The following is a 22043-nucleotide window of genomic DNA, read 5'->3' as shown; positions in this document are numbered from 1 at the left end:
TGTTAAAGCCAAAAGCCATCTATGGTATATTACCTTCTGAATATTTTGTGCAACAATAGGCGTGTTTGTTTTAAAATGCTGTAATCTCCTTAAATAGAGCAACAATTCTCATAATATTTGCAAGCAAGAATAGTTTTCCAATGATGGGCAAAGTAAGTGTGTTTTCAAATCATTTAACAGAGGCATTTTGAGTTTAATACTTCCAAGAAATGTGCAAGGCAAGCTAGTTGTACTGACAAGTAATAAGATTTTGAAATTTGCTATATGAAAGTTTTGTAACTTAACTGGAAGCAAATAAAAACATCAAAGCAGGTAACCAATAAAAAATGCCTAACTTGTCCTCATCAAGTCTTACAAGATTTATTTCTTACCTACCATCTTACTGGTATGAGTGCAATTTTATCATTGATGTCAGTAAGTAAAAAATTCCAGAATCAAAATGTAAAAAAATAACTCGCAGTTAACCTCTTAGACATGGTTGCTAAAAAAAATTAACACCTAAAGCAGCTTGTCCATCTTCCTGATATCTTAAATATACTGTGTCCAAATTTTTAAAATACATCAGTGTAATTTGGTTTTATTTTTCTTAATGTTTTCTCTTTTATATATATTTTGTATGGAACATTTTTCCTTTTTTCTCAAGTGTGATACATCTTTGGCAGGCTGTTGTGAATATTTGTAATTTTCAGCTAGTTTATCTGAATTATTGTGGTTTTTATTGCTTCATTATATTACAGGCCCATTAAAGAATTGTTTGCCTAAGACTATTAAAAATCCATTCCATTTGATTTGACTTGTGGTACAGCACTCCAGCAGACTTTACCACTTCTACCCACCAAACCTAGACAAACTTTCTTGGTAGTCTAAAAGTATGCCTGAGTTTTGTTTGTTTGTGTATGTATTTATGTTTTTAGACCTGTCCATTTAAAAATGATAGTAGGCCAAGCACCTCATGGTGGCACCAAAGTGCATAAAAGAAAAACAGGTAAAGAAGCTATAAAGGCGTCTGATTTTATGCAGGATCATTTATTCCAGGAGGAATACATCTCTTCAGGAGAACTGTTATGCAGACTGATAGTCCACTTGCTTAGAGCTCAGTGTTCTCAGTGATAATAGTCACTGAGTGTTTGAAGAGAAATACTTTTCCCCATAATGATATTTTTTCTTTTTCGTTAAGTAACTGGTTGATGCTTTAAGGCATAACTTCCTAATATTTAACACTTTACAGTTGTAGTTGATCACACAACACAGCCATGCTTGAATTCGTAAAAACATCGTATGTTTTGAAAATCAGCATATTCTTGAGCTCAGCAAGTTGTACACGTTATCAATTTTTTTGGTTTTTTTTTTAAGATGCCTTTCATTTTCAAACAGTGAAATCTGTTTTGTATTAGATAAACAGAAGACTGTTTCAAATACTTGCCAGAGTATTTAAGGGAAGGGTGGGTCTTAACAATATGTATCAGCGATGGAGAAGAGGATAAAGGAGATGATGCTGGATCCTACTCCATGGTCCTCAGTGAAAGGGCAAGACACACTGAGCTTAATACAGTAAATTGTTTTGCTCAAATGACATTTCAGAGTGTGGCACGGGCAATCATTTCATGGTTAAATAAGTGGTTTCAAAACATGTTGTTATGCAAGCCTGTATTTCTCTTTGTGAACCTCACTCATTTTTTTTACTCCTATCCATTGGAGAAGTTTTTATTTTCTGTGACTTCATATTCTCCTTTTCCTTCATCCTGTGAACCTCCTAACTGGAAACAAAAAGGATATAAAATAGGAATATTTCTTTCTTCATTAGTGTTGTCTTAAAACTTCAGGGCCTTGGATATATGCTTCTGTTGTGGTGGATTTTGGTTTTGTTTTTTTAATGTGTCTTCCTAAAGAAATGTGATTCTACACTGTCTTTTATTACTGTCTCTAACCACCACTAAATGACCTTTGAACCTTTTGGTCAGTTTCAGCCACATTGAATAGGAATTGTGCATCTCAAAGCTTCCACAGCATTCCTGTAAGAAGGATCCTGGTTTTGATCTCACTGAGATAAAGGCTGCAGTATGGGGGTTTCTTCCTTTCTTAAACAATAGAGTGGGCACTGTCTGGGAGATGCTGGAGTATTTAGTGAATTCTTTTGCTTGTTCTTCTGAATAAGCACCTCTGTGTTATTGTAGTAGGACCATGCTCTTAGTGGAGAGTTGGTTGGTTGGTGTTATAAAACACAGAGGCCTTTATTATGGTTTTATTAAATTGTCATGTTAAATGAGTCATGGAATCAACTGGCAGATGACAGAATAGTGTGATATATACTGCCTTTTGAAAAGAGGAATAATCTCTTTCATGTACCTACATTCAAAATCTATTACAGCTAACTCAAAATTTAAAGATTCTGACATTTTTACATAGTCTGTGGGTGCAGTTACACCTTTCAAAATCGGAACAACTAAATCAACTGAAGCCTTCTAGAAGGTGTAAATGAATAACACATTTAGTTTCTTTTATTAATGTAATACAGCATGTCCCATGATTGAATACTACTACAAGTGGTTGTGCAAGCAATTTCACTAATACTTGGAACAGTCAGAGCTCCAGATGCAATCTTGGCCTTTTTTGGGAGTCAGTCCAAAGAAGGAAAAAAATGGATTCCATAAGAAAGCAAACTAATTTCCTTACTCTAAGCTAAAGTTTATTCTGGAAATGGCCTCAGCCACCTGGGAGTATAGATTTGGATTAAGTGAGTTAACCTGTTCCCAAGTGACACTTCACATAAATTAATGATCAAAAATTTGACATGATTTTCTAAAAGGTATATCTTGGAATATAGCTCAACATTGCAATACTGCTTCCAAATAAAAACAATAAGCTTTATTTATACTTAGATGTATCATTTTTGTATTCTTTGGCTTGATGCTCTAAACAGGTTAATGGCTTTAAAATAAGATGTCTTGGCCATAAACCAGTATCTTTTGCTTTGATGATAATTAATTTGCTGCATAATGAACTTCATGAGTAAATCCTGTGTCATTTTGAAGTTGCATGTAAAAGTAAACCTGATTCAGTTATGTATTATGACTACTAATATATATATACTAATATATATATGACTACTAAGAGACATTTTCTGTCTCTTGATGTTTAACTATTTCACAAAATAGTATTAAATATGACCAATTTACATTGTTGTGCAGAAAGACTGTAAATGTTCTAGAAGTGACAGAGAATTTCTAAAAGGAGGTGGGGGTTTTCCTGAACTTGGAATTCTAAGATATAAGATCAGTAGTCTTTATTTCTTCATCTGCAGAGATGGAGCAGTGTAAGTATGTAAATATCTAAAATGTGTAGGTATCACAAAGCTGACAGCTTAAGATGTTAAGACAAGAATGTTCCAATACTAAATAACATTAAAATATCTAGATGTGGATTTTCTTGTTTTTAGTCACTTCAATCTGTGGTGAAATGGCTCATTAAATCAAGTTAGTTCTGAGCTTTTTGTTCTGTGTCCTTATGAATGATTCTTTGTGACAATTGGTGTTACCAGCTTCATTTCTGGATGATTTTTTGATTTCTTAGTTGGTACATTCATGGAATTTTTACTTATCATGTTTCACTTTCACATTTTTGCTTCCCTTTCTTTGTTTAGAGTCTGCCACATTTATGCTAGCTCTGAAGTAACTGCATTTTCAAATTTTTTCTTCTTTTTTTTTTTGTTTGCTATGAGTATATACATATACATGCAAACATTTGTGGTCCCAGCAGCCTCTTTCCCGAACATTGCATCTGCATTATTTTTCAGTTTGATTTGCTGGCCTTTTGACAGAGCCTTTGCCTACAGACCCCATTACCTTCTTAAATCATTTATCAGTATGTATGGCTTACATGGAAGCAATGTAAAGCTCATTAGATAATAGAACTCATGCTTGTGAGTAGTTCTTTTGTTCAGCATAAACTGAAGTTACATTTTATTGTAATTTTTTTCTTTTTTTACAGATTTGCATGGCAATTCTTAGGACATACGTTAGTATCAAAGAATCAGGCCTCCTAAAACGTGCAGGTATGATATAGTAGTAGCTGTTGATGATCTTTGTTACTTTGCTTATTTAAAGTAAATTAAATAGGCTGTCAAAAGAGAAATGGCTGCCACTTCAGCAGTGAATAAAAAGTTCTTCAAATTAAAGAATACATTCAATCCCTGTATTTTAATGGTTCCGTTTCCCAGTAAGGCTAGAAATTTTGATAGGCACTTTAGCTCAGGAGGTTCTTAGAAATCTTACTTCCACATAAAAAGAACATACCTGACTGTAACTAGACTTGGGAGTAGAAATATGTAAATAGGGCAGGTAGGAGGTTTAACAGAACCTAAATTTTATTAAGGTGCTTTTGAACACCCTGGCTAAACATTAGAAACCCAAAAAGTTGAGAATGGAAGCTCTTGAAATTAAGTGTTGCTACTGCACCCACCCCCAATAGCTTTAGTTTAGTCCTTACACCATATATGCAAAGGATTATGAGTAACACATTTTAGGGACTGCAGTTCATTCAGACCCATCTGAGCTTTTGAGTTCAGTCAGAAAGGGCTTTTGTTTTGTTTTTACTCTGGACAGTGATTTCTTTTATACTGGTCCTGAGCAGTCTTTAAGTTTTTGAAAGCTTCTTAGAGTGTAGCAGAATGAGAACGGGGAATTCAGTTGCTCTGTGTGCTGCAGTGTTCCCTGCTGAACACGAGTGTTTTAATGTGGGTAACACTGAATACCAGCAGGCCACAGGGCATGTTTGTCAAGAAAGGCTGGCACTGGAACAGGTTGTAAGACCATCCACTGTAACACAGCACTTCTAGAGCTTCCTGTCTGGAAAGGCTGTACTACCACCTTGATGCATGTACCAAATCTAACCTGGGTTTGTGCATTCTTCTTGTGCTGCACCAAATCAGCTAAACTTGCTGGGAACCTACAGAGCTTACAGTGCTCAGCTCAATGATACAACATATTTCAGAATAGTCAGTTTGGTTCTGGTAAGGTTAATACTTTATTCAAACTGGATCCTTTCACTCATATTTCTCCTATCCCTGTTCCATAATATCTTGGACAATTAAGCATCATTACACTGTGTCTAAAATGTAAGGAAATAACTTGTTTAAATAGTTAGCATCAGTTAACCCCAAAGTGAAATTCAATTTAATTGCTTTTTCAGTCCAGATATTTGTGCAGTATTACAAAGAAGTTACTCCTGGTGTGGATTTTGCTTCTGAAGTGCTGAATGATCTTCTTGTTTCATTGCTCAACAACTGCTTGTTGCAGGAAGTATTTCAGATATTGAATGTAATTGTACAAATCAAGACATTGGTAGGTGACTTTGTAATATTTTTTAAATCTTAGTTTAATAATTTTAGTTTTTTGAGTACTATGCTATTTATAGTAATAGGTTTGTTTTTACTCTGGTACTTAAATCTTGGGTGAGGGGAGTAATTCAGAATACCCTATTACAAAATCTCTACTCTTTCTAATTGAAAGGAGTTGCAAAACTGAATGTGCTTTTTTGTCTATATTAGCCAGCTGTAGAAGTTCTTCTGAAAGTTTTTGAGCATGTGGCTTCTTTGAATATAAGAAATGCTGTGCCTTCATTAATCAGTACCTTCTGTAAGGTATGAGTTTCATTTGTACTACTGCTGCTTGTTGGAATTCCTGAAATACTATATTTACACATATTGCCTGTTTGAAAACTCAAACATATCAATTTAAAAACCAGTACTGAAATAATATGAGAAGTGTTACTGTGAGTAGCTGGATTCGACTGAGATTCACTGCAATTTGTTCTTCCTAATGTTGTTTGCCATTTACCTCTGAAGATGCATTAAGTCATCACAACTTTTAATATGATTACTTTTCTTACCTTGTTTGATATTACAGCTCATCGATGCTGGTATGTTCCTTGAGTTAGAACATTTTGACTACATTATTAAGTTACTTGGCCAATTGCAAGTTTCCAGTTGGGAAATGAGTACTGTCTTGAACATAAAATCCAGGTATGTCTTTAAGGAGATATTCTCTAATTATAGCTGCTTAGCTCCTTCTTCAGCATCTATTTTTATAAATTTATGTGGAATCTTTAAAAGATGTGTTGAATGAAAATACTATCATATCATGCCCAATTGTATTTTAAAGTGCTGTCAATCTACTGTGTTTTAAAGACCAAGCATTGTTAAATCAAAATTTAGATTCTGACCACAATTATTAGTTTTTCCATATCAATCACCATTGTACAATTTGCTGCCAGCTGTGATAGAAGTTCATATAGCTAGCCAAATTAGAAACATCATGGTTTAATATATAATTTATAATATTTATATATCTCTTACCCACTTCAGCAAATGGTACTTCTGCAACCCTTCTAGGATTAGTTATAATCTGAAGTAGTTTTCTAGTTTCCTTTACAGTTTGACTACATAAACATTTGTGCCAACACTACTAGGGAGGAGGGTCATTTTTTGAGTACTGCTGGGATATGCTGGACGAAATGTCAAATCTGTTCAAAAACTGCTAATACTTCCCCATCTCTTGAACAAGATTGTGATTCTTTTTCATTTTTGTATTGTCTGCATCAAATACACACACAAAAAAGTTGAGAAACTAAATTTGTGATTCATAAACATACCTTTGATTCTTAGTGGAAACCAAATATGCAGCATCTGTGAAAATAGCTCTGCTCAATTATTTGTTTAATACATGGGCTAACTTCCCTTGGCAAGATTTTAAATGAGCGTTTTCAGTGTGCAGTTTGTGTAATGTGAAGCAAATAGGATCAAAAATCACATCTATTTAATGTTCATATGTGATAATTTGTTGTTCAATAGGATGTGTTAAAATTCAAGTATTCTTTTTTTTTATATGGAAGAATTAAGGAAAGATATTTTGAAAAGACATGGATTTTTGACTTCAACTTGGCAGTGGCTGAAATTCAGGTACACTATGTGCATTCTTCATGACTTCTTTAAAACCTACACGAAATAGCAATTTCTATACATTTTTTAATTAGTGGGCTTTATTATCAAGTATAGTGAGCTTATGCAAAGCCATGTTTGGGAAGAGTTAACATGCAGGAGAAAGAAAACTGTCTTTGGCCTTTCTGTAATGTCAGTCTTTTGATTTACATACTTGTAGTTTTTTATCTTCATTTTGCATCAAATTCAAAGATTTAGTAACTTAAGCAATTATTTCCTCTGCTTTACATTTGTTGTGCTTGTAACTGGTAGTGGTACATCATTCCTCACCAAAAATTTATTTAATACATTATTTGGCAGATAGAATTCATATCTGGTATAAAAATAGATAAGAAAATTGTCAAAGCAATTCACAACATTGAGCAGTATGTTAAAGAATAAGAAAATATTATAAAACATTCTTTATTTGGATGCTTGTGTCTTTCATATTCAAGGTCAGATTACTCATTATGCACAATTATAATATAGTTTGCATATTATCACACATACTGTGTAGATCCAGAGATTGAAATATAAAAAGGGAAAAAACAGTAGTGATTTTTTTTACTCCTTTAACACCAAAGTCATCAAGTGATCTAGCAAGCAAAAGACTAATTCATATAGAAAATAACCATAAACTCGGCATGCATCATGGGAAAAAAAATACTGAATAAATGCCAGTTCCTAAATAGGATGAATAAGTTATGAGCTTTCTCAATTGGGGTCATGACATGAAAAAAGGAATTTAATTTCTTGAGGGATAGAAGTAATTAGCAGTCCATGCAAGTTTGGCAACATGTAACTGCCATATGACCATGAATGTTCTTGGCAGTAGCATTTCATCTGCATTTTTTCTCCTTTAAGTCTTATCCCAGGTACATATCTCAAATTTCACTTTATTTTCTGTTTGGTTTTCTGGAAGCAGGTATGCTTATATTTATCCTTTACCTCCTTTTCAGCACTGCAAGGAAAAAAGGGATTGGACAAAGCTGGGAGCTTTGTATCTTAATGCAAGAACTGGATGTGAACATTTTGAGGATCTTCAGAAATTGTTTATATCTATTGCTGAAATTCTAACCAAGGATTCTGAGACAGACAGACCAGGAGTCCCTTTTTGTGATTTTGCTGATATAGGTAAAGTTAAGGTGCAAGAAGTGCTTTTCGTAGAGGTTTTAAAAGAGATAAAAAATTAATTCATACAGTTTTCTGATTATTAGTTAATTTTATGTTACAATATTCTGAATCATTGGAGGTGTAAATACAGTCAGCTGTAATGTTCAGTACAAGCTGTTTTCCAGTAGAAATAAAATGCTTACACTTAAGGAAGATTCAGAAAGAGGAGCAGTAGAGTTTTGTGAAATCAAAAAGAGAACCCAGAATTCATGATCTTTCAATAAAAATGGCCTAGGCTCAGAACAACAGCAAATGTATTTCAGTATTTTCATGTAAAGTGTCACATGAAAATGTTACATCATATTAATAGCATAAATAAGCTTTACTGCTGTAAGTATATATATACTTGTGTATTTTAAAACACATTGAACAGGTTACATCATGTATATAATTTTTACCTTTTTTTTTAGTAAATTGGATTTTTAGAATTATTTTATTCTCCAAAGAATCAATGGTTTCTGCAAGGGCTGGGTGCTCGAGAACCCAATGTTTTAATGGTTCTGGCAGGTTTTCTTGCCTCTTTCCTCCCTATGCCCCTTCATTTGCATATCTGTATCATTCTTCCTAATGAGTTTGCAGATTACTGAGGCTTGGTACAGTGTCAGTGGAATATTAAATCATTTTGCAAAGGATTACTTAGATATTTTTCAACCTGTATTATCTACTAAAACATAATGAATATTTATTCCAGATATGTGACATATCCTTTCTGACCATGGACTTTCATATCATAAAAAAGCTTCAAGTTGTGACATAGGGAGAAGATTTTGTTGGAGCTTGGAACTTAGTCTGTCTTTATTAGAGCAGTGGTCTCCCAACTGACAGGCACCTCCATCAGTAAAAAATTCTTGAGCAGTGACCCACAATTTATTTATTTATATGTTATATACATGTGCTACTACACCAATATATTAAATTCTCTATAAACCGTACACAAAAACAGGAATTACAAATATGAGTTAAATATTAAACAAGCACTGTATTTTAAAGTATTTTGCTTATTTTTATTTTCTAATAGTACAAAAAATATTTCTTTCCCACAACTGAATGGATTGTTGTGCTCACACCCTACTTTGAGACCACTGCTCAAAAATTCTAAGTGCTTCAAAAGAGGTTGTAATTACTCAGTTCTGCAATTGCCAGAATTTCTTCATAGTGCCATAAAATGTTAAGCTTACTTTACAAATAATGATGTTACTAAATTAATGCCATCACATGTCCAATCATTTTATGGATGACTTGGACTACTATGAAATACTGTCTGAATAAACTATAGTTACTTACTCTCCTTCTGATGTTAAGACTTAGGAAGTTGCTTCTTTCAATGGCAAATATTTCAGAAAATGTATTTAGTATTTTCACAATTACTGTGTTTTTGAAATGTGTAATTTCTTTAAAACTGCATTTACATGTTAAACAAATAAATAAATAAGCCTTATTCTTTTTCTTTTCCAGTAATGAAAAGTTCCCAGCATAATAAAGCAGACAGACTTTTCATTGGAAGGACTGGGATAAGCGTAATGTATTCGTATCACAAAGTACTGCAGTGGATAAAGGTATGCAGTTCTACAGGAGCCTGACTGGAAAAAAAAAAGAGAAAAAGAATTAGCAATTTCTTGTCTGGATTTTAAACTCTAGTTTCTCTAGTGGAATGACCGGGTGTGCCACCTGCCTCCTTGCTCTTTTAGTACTTCCTAACTGTCCAGCTGGACCAACGCATTTATCGTGCCTTTCTGAGCAGTAGTCTTCTACAGAGCCTATCATAACTTGATCTTACAACCTAGAAACTGAATGCTCATGTTCATTTTGTGATTTTTCTGAGCTGAGGTTGAATCTGAACTAAGAGACAGGCCTTCCTGAGATTCTGAGGTGAGGTGCTGATGGCATTATTTCCCAGAAACATTCTTCCACCTGACAATCATGTTGCATTCTGAGACCTCCCAACTGAAGTGGTATTTAGAGAAGTTTGGGCAATTTCCTGCACTTGTGCTTCTGCATCTGACCTCAAATAGAATGGATAAGGCCAGGAAGACAGAAAAGGAGTATAGCACGTCTGTGCTTGGTCATCTCCCTGCTCCCCAGAGCTGCTGAAGTGCTTTTCTTCCACTGAATCTAAGTTTCTAAGTTCTGTGAATCTTGTAAAATTCCAGTGGTCACAAAGAAATACCTTTGCAATCAAATCTTTGCTGTCAAACATTACACAGAGCCAGGGCTAAGAGACTAGCCTTTTGACTGGATATTTTACATTCCTTATGCTTCAGGCAGTATTGGTCATAATTTCACTGCAGTAAGATCCATTTCAATGTTAAATTTGTCTTTTTCTTCCTGGAAGGAACTAGTGCATACCAAACTCTATCTCTTATAGAAAGCAACATGAAAAGTGATAGCATAAGAAGTAATATAGACCCCCAGTCATTTTAGATTGTGTTTTAGTCAGTGATCCCATTCTGAACTTGGGCCTGATCCTTTCAGCTAATAATTATGCTGTACTGGGATGTGTGGCATCCCATGAATTCTCCCCGCTTGGTCAATCCCCAAGCCCTCAGGGATGTTCCTCATCCCATACAGGATGATTTCTAGCTTGCATTTTTATGAGCAGGAGGAAATGCTCTTGGTCCCCTTTTGTCTCTTGAAGTTTTGGGTTGGCTTTTCTGTGCAAATTACCATCAGGGAACGCTTCCTAGTTCACATCGAGGAATTAAATTGTCTTTTGTACGATTGTCTCTAGGGGATGCCCTTCAAGAATTCTATTATGTAAAAAACCTGTGCACTGCTCAGTCTGTTTCCAGGGTCAAGCCAAGGAGATATATAGTAGAGGTGCTTAGTCTAGAGACAGGATGCCTGTTCTGATAAACCATTAATTTTGCAGCATCACCTTCATGAGTTGAATGGTCTTCAGCAGGTCCCTTTCAAGCTGCAGCACAGCGTGGTACTGTTTAAGAGTAAAAGGAAGGAGAGAGGGTCTTTGCATTAGCACTTGAGTAATACTGCACTAGAACTCTAGGGTTTTTTGTTCCATAAAACTTAGCAGTTAGAGCAGTTAAGATACTCCTGACCACAGAAGAGAGAATCTAAATTCTTGGCATCGAGGAGTGGCAGTGCTCACATGCCCATTGAAGAGTTTCATTTGGCGTGGGTTTTGGCTGTCTTCTTCAGCATATAGGTGAAGAATTTCAGTGAACTTCAGTGTTTGTGTGCCTTCAGACATTTTAGCTGTTTTCCGGTCCATCTTAAGGGAGAGCCTTATCTTGGATTGCGTAACCCCTGGTATTTCAAGGAGATTCATCTTCATGTCCTAATTTCTTCTCCTAATGTGTGAGAAGCACATATAGTGTTATTCTTGTACAACATGAGTTACTAAAGGTAGATACTTAGAATACTATGATTTCATTCATGTCTAGAGCAAAACATCTTTATTTCTTTGAGAGTGTTGTGTTAGGTATCAAACCTACTTCTCAAGAGATAACTGACCAAGATCCTCAAACAGCTTTGTAGACAACCTATGTTCACCATATTAGAGGTTCTGCTCTGAATGATTTTTATCAAAACTGGCAGGTCCCAAATTTATCTCTGCTTCGGGAAGCTGTCATTCTTACCTCTCTCTCTCTACCTGTTTCACTCCATTATATATCAGATAAATTCCTAATCCTGGGCTGATGGGCTAGTATCTACTTGGTCCATGTCTTTTTTGCCCAAAGTAAGATAGTAATGAATTTGCTCTTCCTGCTCTGCCCAAGTTAATTTTGGCTTTAGGACATGCCCTGTGGTGTTTTATGAATATCTTGGACTGCCTGAAACCCTAAATGTGCTTTTCATATCATTTTTCCTTCAAGAACATCAAACCCCTTTATTGCAGAGCTTTGGTGGCTCTTGGGGGTAAAATATGTATGCTGCTTGGTCCTGAAGAGAATTTTCTTTGTAAGAGGTAAGGAAAGTTCATAAAACAGATGTACTTCAAAAAAACATGCAACAAACAGCCAAAAAGTTGTTAAGATGACATTTCTGTAGAAAACCAGTCCCAATACCAATCTGGAATCTGATGATAAAGTTGTTGGTTGTTACAGTGTTGGCCAGATAGACCCAACTTCTTCCTGTTTATTGTCCTGCTGCTTACAATCATCAGTGTTTTCTTTGACTTACGCTGGAGTAATTATTTCAGTTTAACAATTATGTCTCTGCTGCAAAATGAAAATTATCTGTGTGATCTTTTAGAATTGTGTAGATTGTGTAGTACTGAATGAAATCAAAATTAAAAACATTAATAAACCAAAGTTAGCACATAAAAATTAATTACAAAGTATATTAAAAGTACTGTCTTGAATGTTATATAGTAGAAATAATGTTATGGGTAATAGTGTGTTGGGAACTCTTCAACAATAGGTTGGTAGAGTTTTTTTGTCTGCATAGTAAAAAAAATCCTAAACTCTTCATTCTAACTACTAGACTTCACCCCTGACTCAGTTTGGAGCAGATAACTGCATCGATACCTATAAATCTGTGCCACCAAATTAAATCTGTTATATTTTATGTAAATATATTCTGTGTTCACTGATAGCATTGCTTTCTCTGACCTTCCCTCTTTCCCTCTCCCTCTTACACCAGGGAAGGAAGGTTTTGGATAAACTGCATGAGCTACAGATAGATTTTACCCTCTTGAAAGGACTTGTAGGTGCAGGGAGGTCAGCATCCAGATGTCAGATTGTTAATAAAGCTGCAGAAATCTTTCTTTATTCTGGACATTTGGATGGAGCAACAAGGGTATTTAGAGGTAAGCCTGTCTTAAAATTTTGACTTAAATTTGAACAGTTCACTTCTATGACAGTTTTCAGATAAAAGTTACAAGCTGGTCTGTGTTACTAAATATAGTCAATAATACTGAGGCAACAAAGGAAAGGTGATCATCTTACTGGTTAATATTCTTCTTTATATATATATAAGAAATATTATAACTAATTTTTTCAGAACTTTTCACAGTATTCTACTATCAACATCATTCTACCTAAAAATCTTCCATAATGAGGGAGGAGTGCAGCATGGAAAATGATGCTGTCCCATGCTGGGAGTGTAGTTTTCCTTTGAACCAGGGGACATTCAGTGTCAAATTTCTGGCCTGGGTCCATGCAATGTTCCTTTGTGCCTCACGGAATCCTCATTTAATATAATTGCTTTAGAACAGTACCATATTTCTGCAATTATCACATACGGCTTTTTGGAACTCTGATCTGCTGAAAATAGAAGAAAGTCAGAAGTAAAAAGAATAGAATGTATGCTGTAAAGTGATATTGAGGATGTAAATTTGCTGTTCAGTTTTATAGCTTTACATAGATACATACATATCTATATATGCCACTTACAGTCCATTTTACTGCAGTGATATTTCACAAAAGAGGTGATTTACAATATAATGGTTCAGAGAATCAGTCTGAGAAGTATTGGTCACGAGGAACAAATTATTAGTAAGTCGAGCTGCACTTCCTGTGCAGTTCTGAAGTCTGTGTCATGGTACAGTTTACAGTACATTCTTACTGGCTCAAAGTCTCCACATCCAGAAGTTCCAGTTCCCAGAAATAACGCTGCACTATTGTTTGCCACAGAGTCAGAGTGGATCACAGATGCACCATTGTGGCCCTGTGATAAAATGGACATCCTCAATCGACATAATCTGTTATGTGCAATAGTGCACAAATACTTGAGGAAGAATTTGTACAGGCCGGCATTTGAAGTTCTGCAGAACTTACCGGGTTTGCAGAAACATTCTGGTAAGTAAAGAAAAAGATACAGTGTAAAGAGCTAAAAATTTAACAGGTGATCCTGTGCTGTTCTTGTATGTTTTCTACCTAAAATTTGCTGAAGTAAGATGGGTTTATACAAGCCTGTTTGTTTTCCAAAGAGTATAGTGTGAGTTAAATATGTGTTGTGCTCTGCAGCTCTAGCTGCACTTTTGCACACACTTGGATGTGCACACACACCCGTCCTCTTTTGCTCAGTTACTACGCAGGGCAACAGGAAAGACTCATTAAATTTTTAAGGATCTGTGCAGTCTATACAGTGAGATAAAATAGGAATATTTAATTTTATCTTAATTTCAGATGAACGAGGTGGGGATTTTTTTCATTAACAGAGCTGGCTAACCTAAGCATCTCTTACATACCATGTTGAGAACCAAGTGCTCTTTCAGGCTTAATTTATCTGACAAATTTTGGATGAGTACTTCAAAATGAGATAGGTAGTTACGTAGGCTCCACTGAGAAAACCTCAGCTGATTCCTGTGTGTAGGTCTCAGTCTCCTGCCACTTTTAGGTATGTTAGGAGAGATTAGTTGGAAGACCATCCACTTTAGAGAATACTGAAAGATTGTAGTTCTTCAAGTTATGAGGTAAATACAACAAGGCTGCTCAGTCCTGCCAAAAACGTGACAGTTCAGAGTAAGAGTAGAAGCAGAAAACCAAGGGGGGTTTTATTGGTGGAAATCTTAAATCTGAGAGATCAGATAAAGATTGTATTTATAGGCTGGAGCAAGTGAATGTGTTTTTATGTGATTCTATTGGTTTTGGCAGCAAGTTGTTACTTGAACCTTAACACTTGTCCTTCACAATGTGTATGAAAAAGACTTTTGATGAATAAAGCATTCATGTTATTCCAGCCTTGTTCCATCTTGCTGATAGGGGCAAGAGTTCTGATTTAGGTACTGATTGAGAAATGATCCTTCAACTAGATTTGCATTTTCATTAATTCAGTAGTTAATATTTTTAATTTCATTTCAGATATTATAGATGCTTCTCAATACAGCTGCCTTTTTAACAAGCTGATAAATGCCTGTTTTGAGAACAAGAACCTTGGGGTCTCATCTTCTGCAGTAGACTTCATGCTTTCCAAAAGAATTGCTATTGATTTTGTTTTACTTAGAGGATTAATCACAGCTTTGGGAAGAAGTTCTTTATGGTCCAAAGCTAGGACCTATTACAAAAGTAAGTTGCTTCTTAAACAATATCCTCCCCTTACATTCTTCAGATAATGTGCTCATAACATTTCAGTATGAGTAAAAAGAAAAACAGTACTTTCTGTGTCACTCTCAGGAATTTATTTATAACCAAAAATACTTATTAGGAAATGGTGAGTTGAAAATAAGAATCATACTATCTGGCATGAAATAAATGTAATTGTGATAAAATTAATTTTTTACATTCAGTTCCAGAATTTCAAGTATATGAGCTCTGAAATGATTGAAAAGTGCACCATCTTCACATTTTCATCTAGGCAAATTAGATTTCCTGATACTTCTCTCTAGAAGTGTACCAGCATCTCTGTGGTGGTAAAATTATTAATATTTAAGATTTGAGAAGTCTGGCTAATTATTTTATCCTAACTAGAAGAAATTTCATTTCAACCAAAAGCTGATAGTCTGTAATTGTTTTCAACTCCCCATTTCGGAGCTAAGATAATACTGGATGAGCAGAGGGTCTCTCCATAGAGTCACATTATTTACTGTTTGATTCTGTCTTAGAATTGTTGTGGTTAGCAGATTGCTTTAAGAGACCATCCTTTCTGGCATGGATACTTCGTTTTGTTAACATTGGAATTAGAGTTTTTCCTCATCTCTTTTTTTTTTTTCCCCTGAAATGCTATGTTGGGTTGCTGGGATCACTTGACAGAAGAGAGGGGAACAAAGCAGGAGATGCTGTTCAAATGTTCTCTCACTTTGACCATGATTAACAGCTTATGTTCTGACCTGCCTAAATTGTACTTGTGTTATCATAGACTTGCTGTCTCCAGATTTCTGACACAGCTTTTTAATCATAGGTGATAAAACTCATTGCAAAAAAAAATCCAACATTTTGTGAATATTGCGTGTGAATGCTGTGTGCTGTGTTCTCCAATCAGGCTATTTCATAGGTGAAATAGTAAAATCCATTAAGGCTTTGCGGTTGGGGTTTTTCCACATTTAGTCACACAGAAGAGAGATCTGTGTTTAGTATTGGTAATCCTAATTCCTCATTTTCTGCATTTACTCTCAGATGCTTTATCACTGGGTTGCTACCCAGAGCTTCAGGGAAATTTATATCACAAAATCCTGAAGATTCCCTCTTACTTGTCTGAAGTTGAGATGCTGTTGGCCATTGAAATATTTCTTGTTTCAAATGCCAGTGATATTCAAAGTTCAAGGACTACTAGCCAGACTCTTCAAATAATACTGAAAAGGTTTGTTGTCAGATATGTGCCATTTTGATTGTATTTATTCATGTGATCATGTAAGTAATAGATCTTGATTTCCTTATCCTTCTCAAAGAATACATCTCTTCCTTTTGTTCCTTGGATAAGTGAGAAGTTTTTTATCTCTTGTTCCCATGTGTATGCTACTGTATATATATGTTTGTTTTCTTAAATAGTAAGTTCCGCTTTTGCAAAAAATGTAGACATGTCACTTAGGCACAGCCTTGTTCCAAAAGTAATAATGTGCCAAAACTGAGCATGTTGTAGATTCAAGCCTGTACCTTAATTCTTGCTATATCCAGTTCATTAAATAGTTTGCATTCCTTTACTGAATCTTCCAGCCCAGAGACATTTTTGCATGAAATGTGCTGTGAATATCGCAGAGCTACTTTGCACTGGTATTAAAGCTTACTATTTTTCATTACCATTAAATATGTTAAAAATACTCTTTCTATAACTTTTTAATTCTTCAGAACAATAATATAATCTGTCTAGAAATTAGCATAATATTTATCAGTGAAAAATACAAGGCATTATTTTAATGCTTTTTTAATTTTCCTGCCAGTATAAAGTGTTAGACAAGTGACACATAGGCCTGTATGGTACCTAATTTTATATTTGTTAAAATTCCCTTACAGATCTGAAGATACAGTTCAGAATAATGGTGCATATCACAAGGCAGTGGAGAGGCTGATCCAGGCGGCTCATTTATCTGATCCAAAGCTTTTTCTTAAGCATTTGACAGTGAATGCTAATATGGAAGAAGTTTACAGGCTGGAGCATTCATCTGCTCTAAAATGGCTTCAGGAGAATATGAAATGGGCTGAGAAGGTCTGGCTGTTCCAGTAGTTACTGAACAGTTTCCACTGTGTTTGGACTGTGCCTTACTGATTTACAGCAAGGTTTCAAACTCAAGTTGTGGTTTCTAATACTATATTGGTGATAATGCAGAGAGTAGCACAGAAATAGCAATTTTTTTCCCTATCACAATGACTTATATAGATGTTTTGCAATAGCATCACCAGATAATGAGGAAGCTGCAGCCTCAGAACCTACATTCTCCATTCTTACAAAGAATTAGCACTTAGCTTGTTTCTCCCAGCAGGTAATCATATAATATAAGCATAGATAAAAGTGTAGGTAAGTGCATTGGTTGAGTGCATCGGCTGTTCTTGAGTGAGACATTTTCCACATTCATTCAGTCTGTAAAAGTATACCTATTTACTTTTGTCTGCCTTACAGTAACTTGTGAGGTCACTGTCCCAACTGTTTGCACCTTAGATCTTAATTTCTTTGCTCCAAAAGCCCAATAAAAAGCACTGAGAATAAAATAATTTCAAAATCACTTGAGACATGCCTGATTTAGGATACCTTTCTTCACAGAACTGAGAGCCAACACATTGCTCACAGCTGAAGGTTTAGTTGATAATTCAATTAGATATTTATTTGATGCAGACAGTAGCTTGTGTATGGTTTCACATTTGTATATGTGGATACTTCCACTGAAAAGGAAAACTTGCATTCTCCCTTGATTGTGCTCTTAGAGAGAGGTGGGTTTGCCCATCTTTTAGGTTCTGCTAACTGCATGATGAGATGGAGACTTCTAGCAAGCTTATTTCACCATTCCCACTTCTTCAGGATTTCTGCTTTTTTTCCACCTGAAAATCCTGAATCATATTCAAAGCATGAGTTGCATAAGTCACATTCTACAGCCTGAGTAAGAAGAACCAAACATTTAATACCAGAAAACCTCTCACGGCAAAACAATACAGCCTCTGTCAAAGTTGATACTTACTGAGCTCTTGCTCACCACTTTTTATTGTTGTTAGTTTAGATCTTCGGCACCAGCCTTCACAAACTTGCCAGTAATACAGCTCTTTTGGTCCTGCTCTCCATCCCCTTTGAAGCCTTTTGTTTTGAACACTTAAGTTCTTTTGGGTATAGAAATTCATGAGTTTTTAGGCTGTTCCATCGTAAGCGAGATTAAGATGGGGGCACAGGACCTCAGTGTTTGAAAAATGTCTCTTCTTTGGAGTAGCATAAGTCTATTCCCAGTTCCTGCAGGAACAAGGAGGACATTATTTCACATGTCCTTTGCAGCTCTAAATCATGAAAGCCATTATGACCTTAGTACTGGATGGTTGTGAGGAGGGTTTTGGTGTCAGGGGTTTTTCTCTTTGGAGGAGGTTGCCATTCCAGTCTTGTGGTTTATGCCATTGATCTGATGTCATGAATCTAATTGTCAGTTGTTGGATTCCTGACCTCCTGAGGGCAGGTCCTGAACTTTTTCAATACCATTTCTCATCCAGTCTGTTAGAGAAGTTGCTACTGGAAGAGAGAGGATTGAATCTGATGACCACCAAGATCGCTACTTTCCTCCTGTGCCACCTGTACAGAAAAATGCTAGGATAGAGGCACTTGTTTTTTCACAGGGTGTCATTCTTCTGTAGGGATAATCTGCCTGCCTTGTAAAAAATGGTAGATCCAGTACCAGTGGTACCAGATGGCATTTCTGTAGAAGCTATTCACCTGAGTCTTAGAGAGTTGGCACTGGTCCAAACAAACTTTGAGTTCTTCCCCTTCATATTCATAAAGATAGCTCTGCCATTTGTAAGGGTATCCACCTGGTCACATCTAACTGGATTCTGCTGATTTTGCTTCCCAGTAGCTGAAAGACTGGGTGAGAAGTAATCAGGTTTCAGGTGAGGTATCTAAACTGATGCTCTTGCAAGCACTCCAGCATTAGTGTAAAGAGCAATTTTGAAAGGTTCCAACAAACTAAAACTGGTAGTAAGAAGCAAAGTCAATTTTGCTAATTACTTCTTGTAAGATCCTTTGTGGCTTAATCTCCCTTGGAATTAGACAGAGGCTATCTGAACCTCGGCTAAATCCCACATTTCTGTGAGTGGTACCCGATGTGGCTAATAGTGTGTTTGACAGACACAAAAGGACAAAATTCTCTTTGTATGGCTTCAAAACTTGTGATGTTCCAGAGACAGCAGAATTTTTTGGTCTATAAGCAGCCTTGAATTTTTACTTAGATCATCCCCAGAGCAAAACTCCAAATGTTGCTTTATTTTTCAGACAAAGGTTAATCATTGACCTTCAAGCTTAACTTGGAACTGTGTAAAATATTTGCAATGTTTTGGCTCCATCTCCTGAGTATAATCTTCAGCTGATAGGATGTAATCTCAGTCATGTTTTATATTAACAAGCAAAGCGAGCTCCCCAGAAGTTTTGTTACAACTGAGGCTTCTTTGTGTCAATATAGTGTTTTTCCATTTATCACCATGATAAACCAGTAGGCAATTGAAACAACTTTGCTGTTAAGTCCTGTATTTCACTTTTTGTTCTGCCTGGGTCCACGTGAAATACAACGCAAGTCTCGTCATTTTGATGTGTATCAGAAGGCCAGAGTAACACTCTTGGTAACATTCTCAGTATTTTGGTTAGAGAAATTCCATGTGCCAAACAGGACAAGACCCCACTGTGGAATGGAAACGAGCCTGGAAAGATGGAAAAAGTATCCTGAAGAATAACGTTTAGTACAGCAGAGGCAATGCAGTTTTGCAGAGCCAGCCACTCAGTAGACAATATCCATATTTTTGCTTTCTCCCAGTATAAGTTAAGCTGAAAGAACTTCTGTTTGACATTAAACATATTTGGTATCATTTTTTCATATAGGAAATAAAATGTATGTTTACCTGTTTACAGAGAGAGAGAGATGGAAAAATGTGCAAATAAAAACTTCCCTGTGCTGTGCTCAGCAGCTTGGAGTAGACATCACTCTGCTCCTTCAGTTTGTTGTTGGATGCATGAGAAATTCCCTCTGTGAAAATCTTTCTTCAGTTTTCACTGATTTCACACTATACTCTTGGAAAGCTTATTTTTGTTGGATATGGACAGTTTCTTGTAACTAAAACAGAATAATGTGGTTTGGAAATCTTACCACAATTTTATTTCAAATATTGATAATTTTGAGAGTTTCAAGATGCAGGACAGAGGTGAGAAGCTGCAAGTAGGACCCTGATAGTTTTATGGTGTTTTATAAAGAGCAATGGGGGAGGGAGGGGGAGCATTTTGGAGGAGTTGTTAAGTTGTTAATAAATGTGTTTTAATATTTATATAAAGCATTCAAAATATCTGAGTCTGTATTGTCATCAAATAATTTAATTATATTCCGATTTTTGTAATGAACACTCTTAGATATGCAGCAAGATAGGCAAGCAACAAAGTAGAGGTGGACAGTTTATCTTGTAACTACTACAAGAGCCTGGAGAATGATACGCCACATGAGGAGGTTAAGAAAGTGTGAAATCAGTCAGACTATGCAGTTCTTCATCACACCAGAGCACACAATGTAGCAAATGCTCATGAATAAATTGGGCTGAAACTCCCAGCTGTGGAGATGGCCAGCTTCCAGCTTTAACTGGAAGTGAAGGCTACAGCCAGGGTTACAGGCTGTGCTCAGTTCACTGAAGAATTCAAATGGTTGTTAGTAAGAGTTTCACTTGAGGAGAAATAGTGCAATTAAATATCTCTGCTGTAGTAGTAGAAGTTTAATTCCTAAAGTCTCAATGTCATACTCCTCAGCTTAATAAACTTTAGCCACAGTAAAAGCAATTATTCACATTTTTTATCCTATCACATTCTCCAGATGCATCTCGCACCTTTGTGGCTTTATTGGAGAGGGGTTTTTTGCAAATCCAGCTCCATAGTTTTGAGTCTACACTCCTGCATAACTTCTTTTTTTTAATTACTAGAATGATGTGTAGTATCAGAATGATACTGACATGATTGTCTCAGAGTTCTGGACCATTGCATGTGAGAGGATTGGAGAAACTGATGCTATTTTTTGACCTTCCACAGACCAAGGGCCAAACCAGAAACAAACGAGTGAGGAGAAAACAGTTCCAATTGTCACTTGTAGCAACTTAGAATTAAGAAGCAAGAATGTTTAAAATTCTCTATTAGGGCTCAAGACGTCAAAATACAAACTTCTTCAGATGATAATTTTATCTGGTATAAAACAAGCTTTCCATTTAGAAATCTGTGCAACTCTTGCTGAGCTAGTGGGATGTGTCCTGGGTATGGATATATGGATAGGGAATATCATGACCAGATAAAACCACAGTAGTACTCCCATCAGCGCAATAAATGTTGGGACTTAGATAAAGCAGGAATTAATTCCTGAGCTGGGGCAGGATGGGGGTGCTCTGTTTGAAAATATATACCCTAAGCAGTGGAGCTGGTATCTAGCACTGGCACTTGCTGATGACCTCTCCCAATTTATTTTATTCCTCAGCAAGTTGAAATCCAGGTGAAACAAACAGCATGCTTTTCTGTTGAATCAATTAAATTTATTTTTTGATTTGCATAATTGTCCAGCCAATTTGCTTACATAACTGATTGGCTTCTGTTGAAAAGTGAAAAACACACTGCACGTTACGGAAATTATGAAAATCCCCCAAGGGCTGTGAGAATGTTAACTTGATTTAAAGCTTCACTGAACTACAGATAGTTCCTAAACCTTGACAGTTCTCTTTTTAACCTTTTCTGGGTGGAAATGCAGTAGATTGCATGCAACTAACAGCAATCCCTAATAGTTAGTCTGCTTTTGTATTCGAACACGGGCAGCAATGGACATTTTTGCACCCTGTATCAGGTGCATTTTGACACCAACTAC

At 35.9% G+C, this 22043-nt stretch overlaps 1 protein-coding gene across 1 annotated transcript in view; it reads left to right on the top strand.

Moving 5' to 3' along the window:
* The window catches only part of TOPAZ1 (testis and ovary specific TOPAZ 1), a 38419-nt gene extending 18368 nt beyond the window's left edge, over positions 1-20051 (top strand). The window contains exons 9-21 of the mRNA XM_071429440.1: positions 3988-4051; positions 5188-5339; positions 5546-5638; positions 5904-6019; positions 6889-6955; positions 7933-8107; positions 9602-9702; positions 12749-12914; positions 13741-13905; positions 14911-15114; positions 16162-16345; positions 16996-17188; positions 19813-20051. Of these exons, the coding sequence (XP_071285541.1) occupies positions 3988-4051; positions 5188-5339; positions 5546-5638; positions 5904-6019; positions 6889-6955; positions 7933-8107; positions 9602-9702; positions 12749-12914; positions 13741-13905; positions 14911-15114; positions 16162-16345; positions 16996-17188; positions 19813-19896 (1764 nt within the window). The 3' untranslated portion in view covers positions 19897-20051. The remainder of the gene's footprint in view (positions 1-3987; positions 4052-5187; positions 5340-5545; positions 5639-5903; positions 6020-6888; positions 6956-7932; positions 8108-9601; positions 9703-12748; positions 12915-13740; positions 13906-14910; positions 15115-16161; positions 16346-16995; positions 17189-19812) is intronic.
* The last annotated feature ends 1992 nt before the right edge of the window (positions 20052-22043 follow it).

This window comes from Agelaius tricolor, unplaced genomic scaffold (genome assembly GCF_023055355.1).
Source record: "Agelaius tricolor isolate 1412-34295 unplaced genomic scaffold, bAgeTri1.0.p SCAF_6, whole genome shotgun sequence".
NCBI lineage: Eukaryota > Metazoa > Chordata > Aves > Passeriformes > Icteridae > Agelaius > Agelaius tricolor.
Note: the sequence above shows the minus strand (reverse complement) of the source record. Positions and strands in the feature narration are given on the sequence as shown.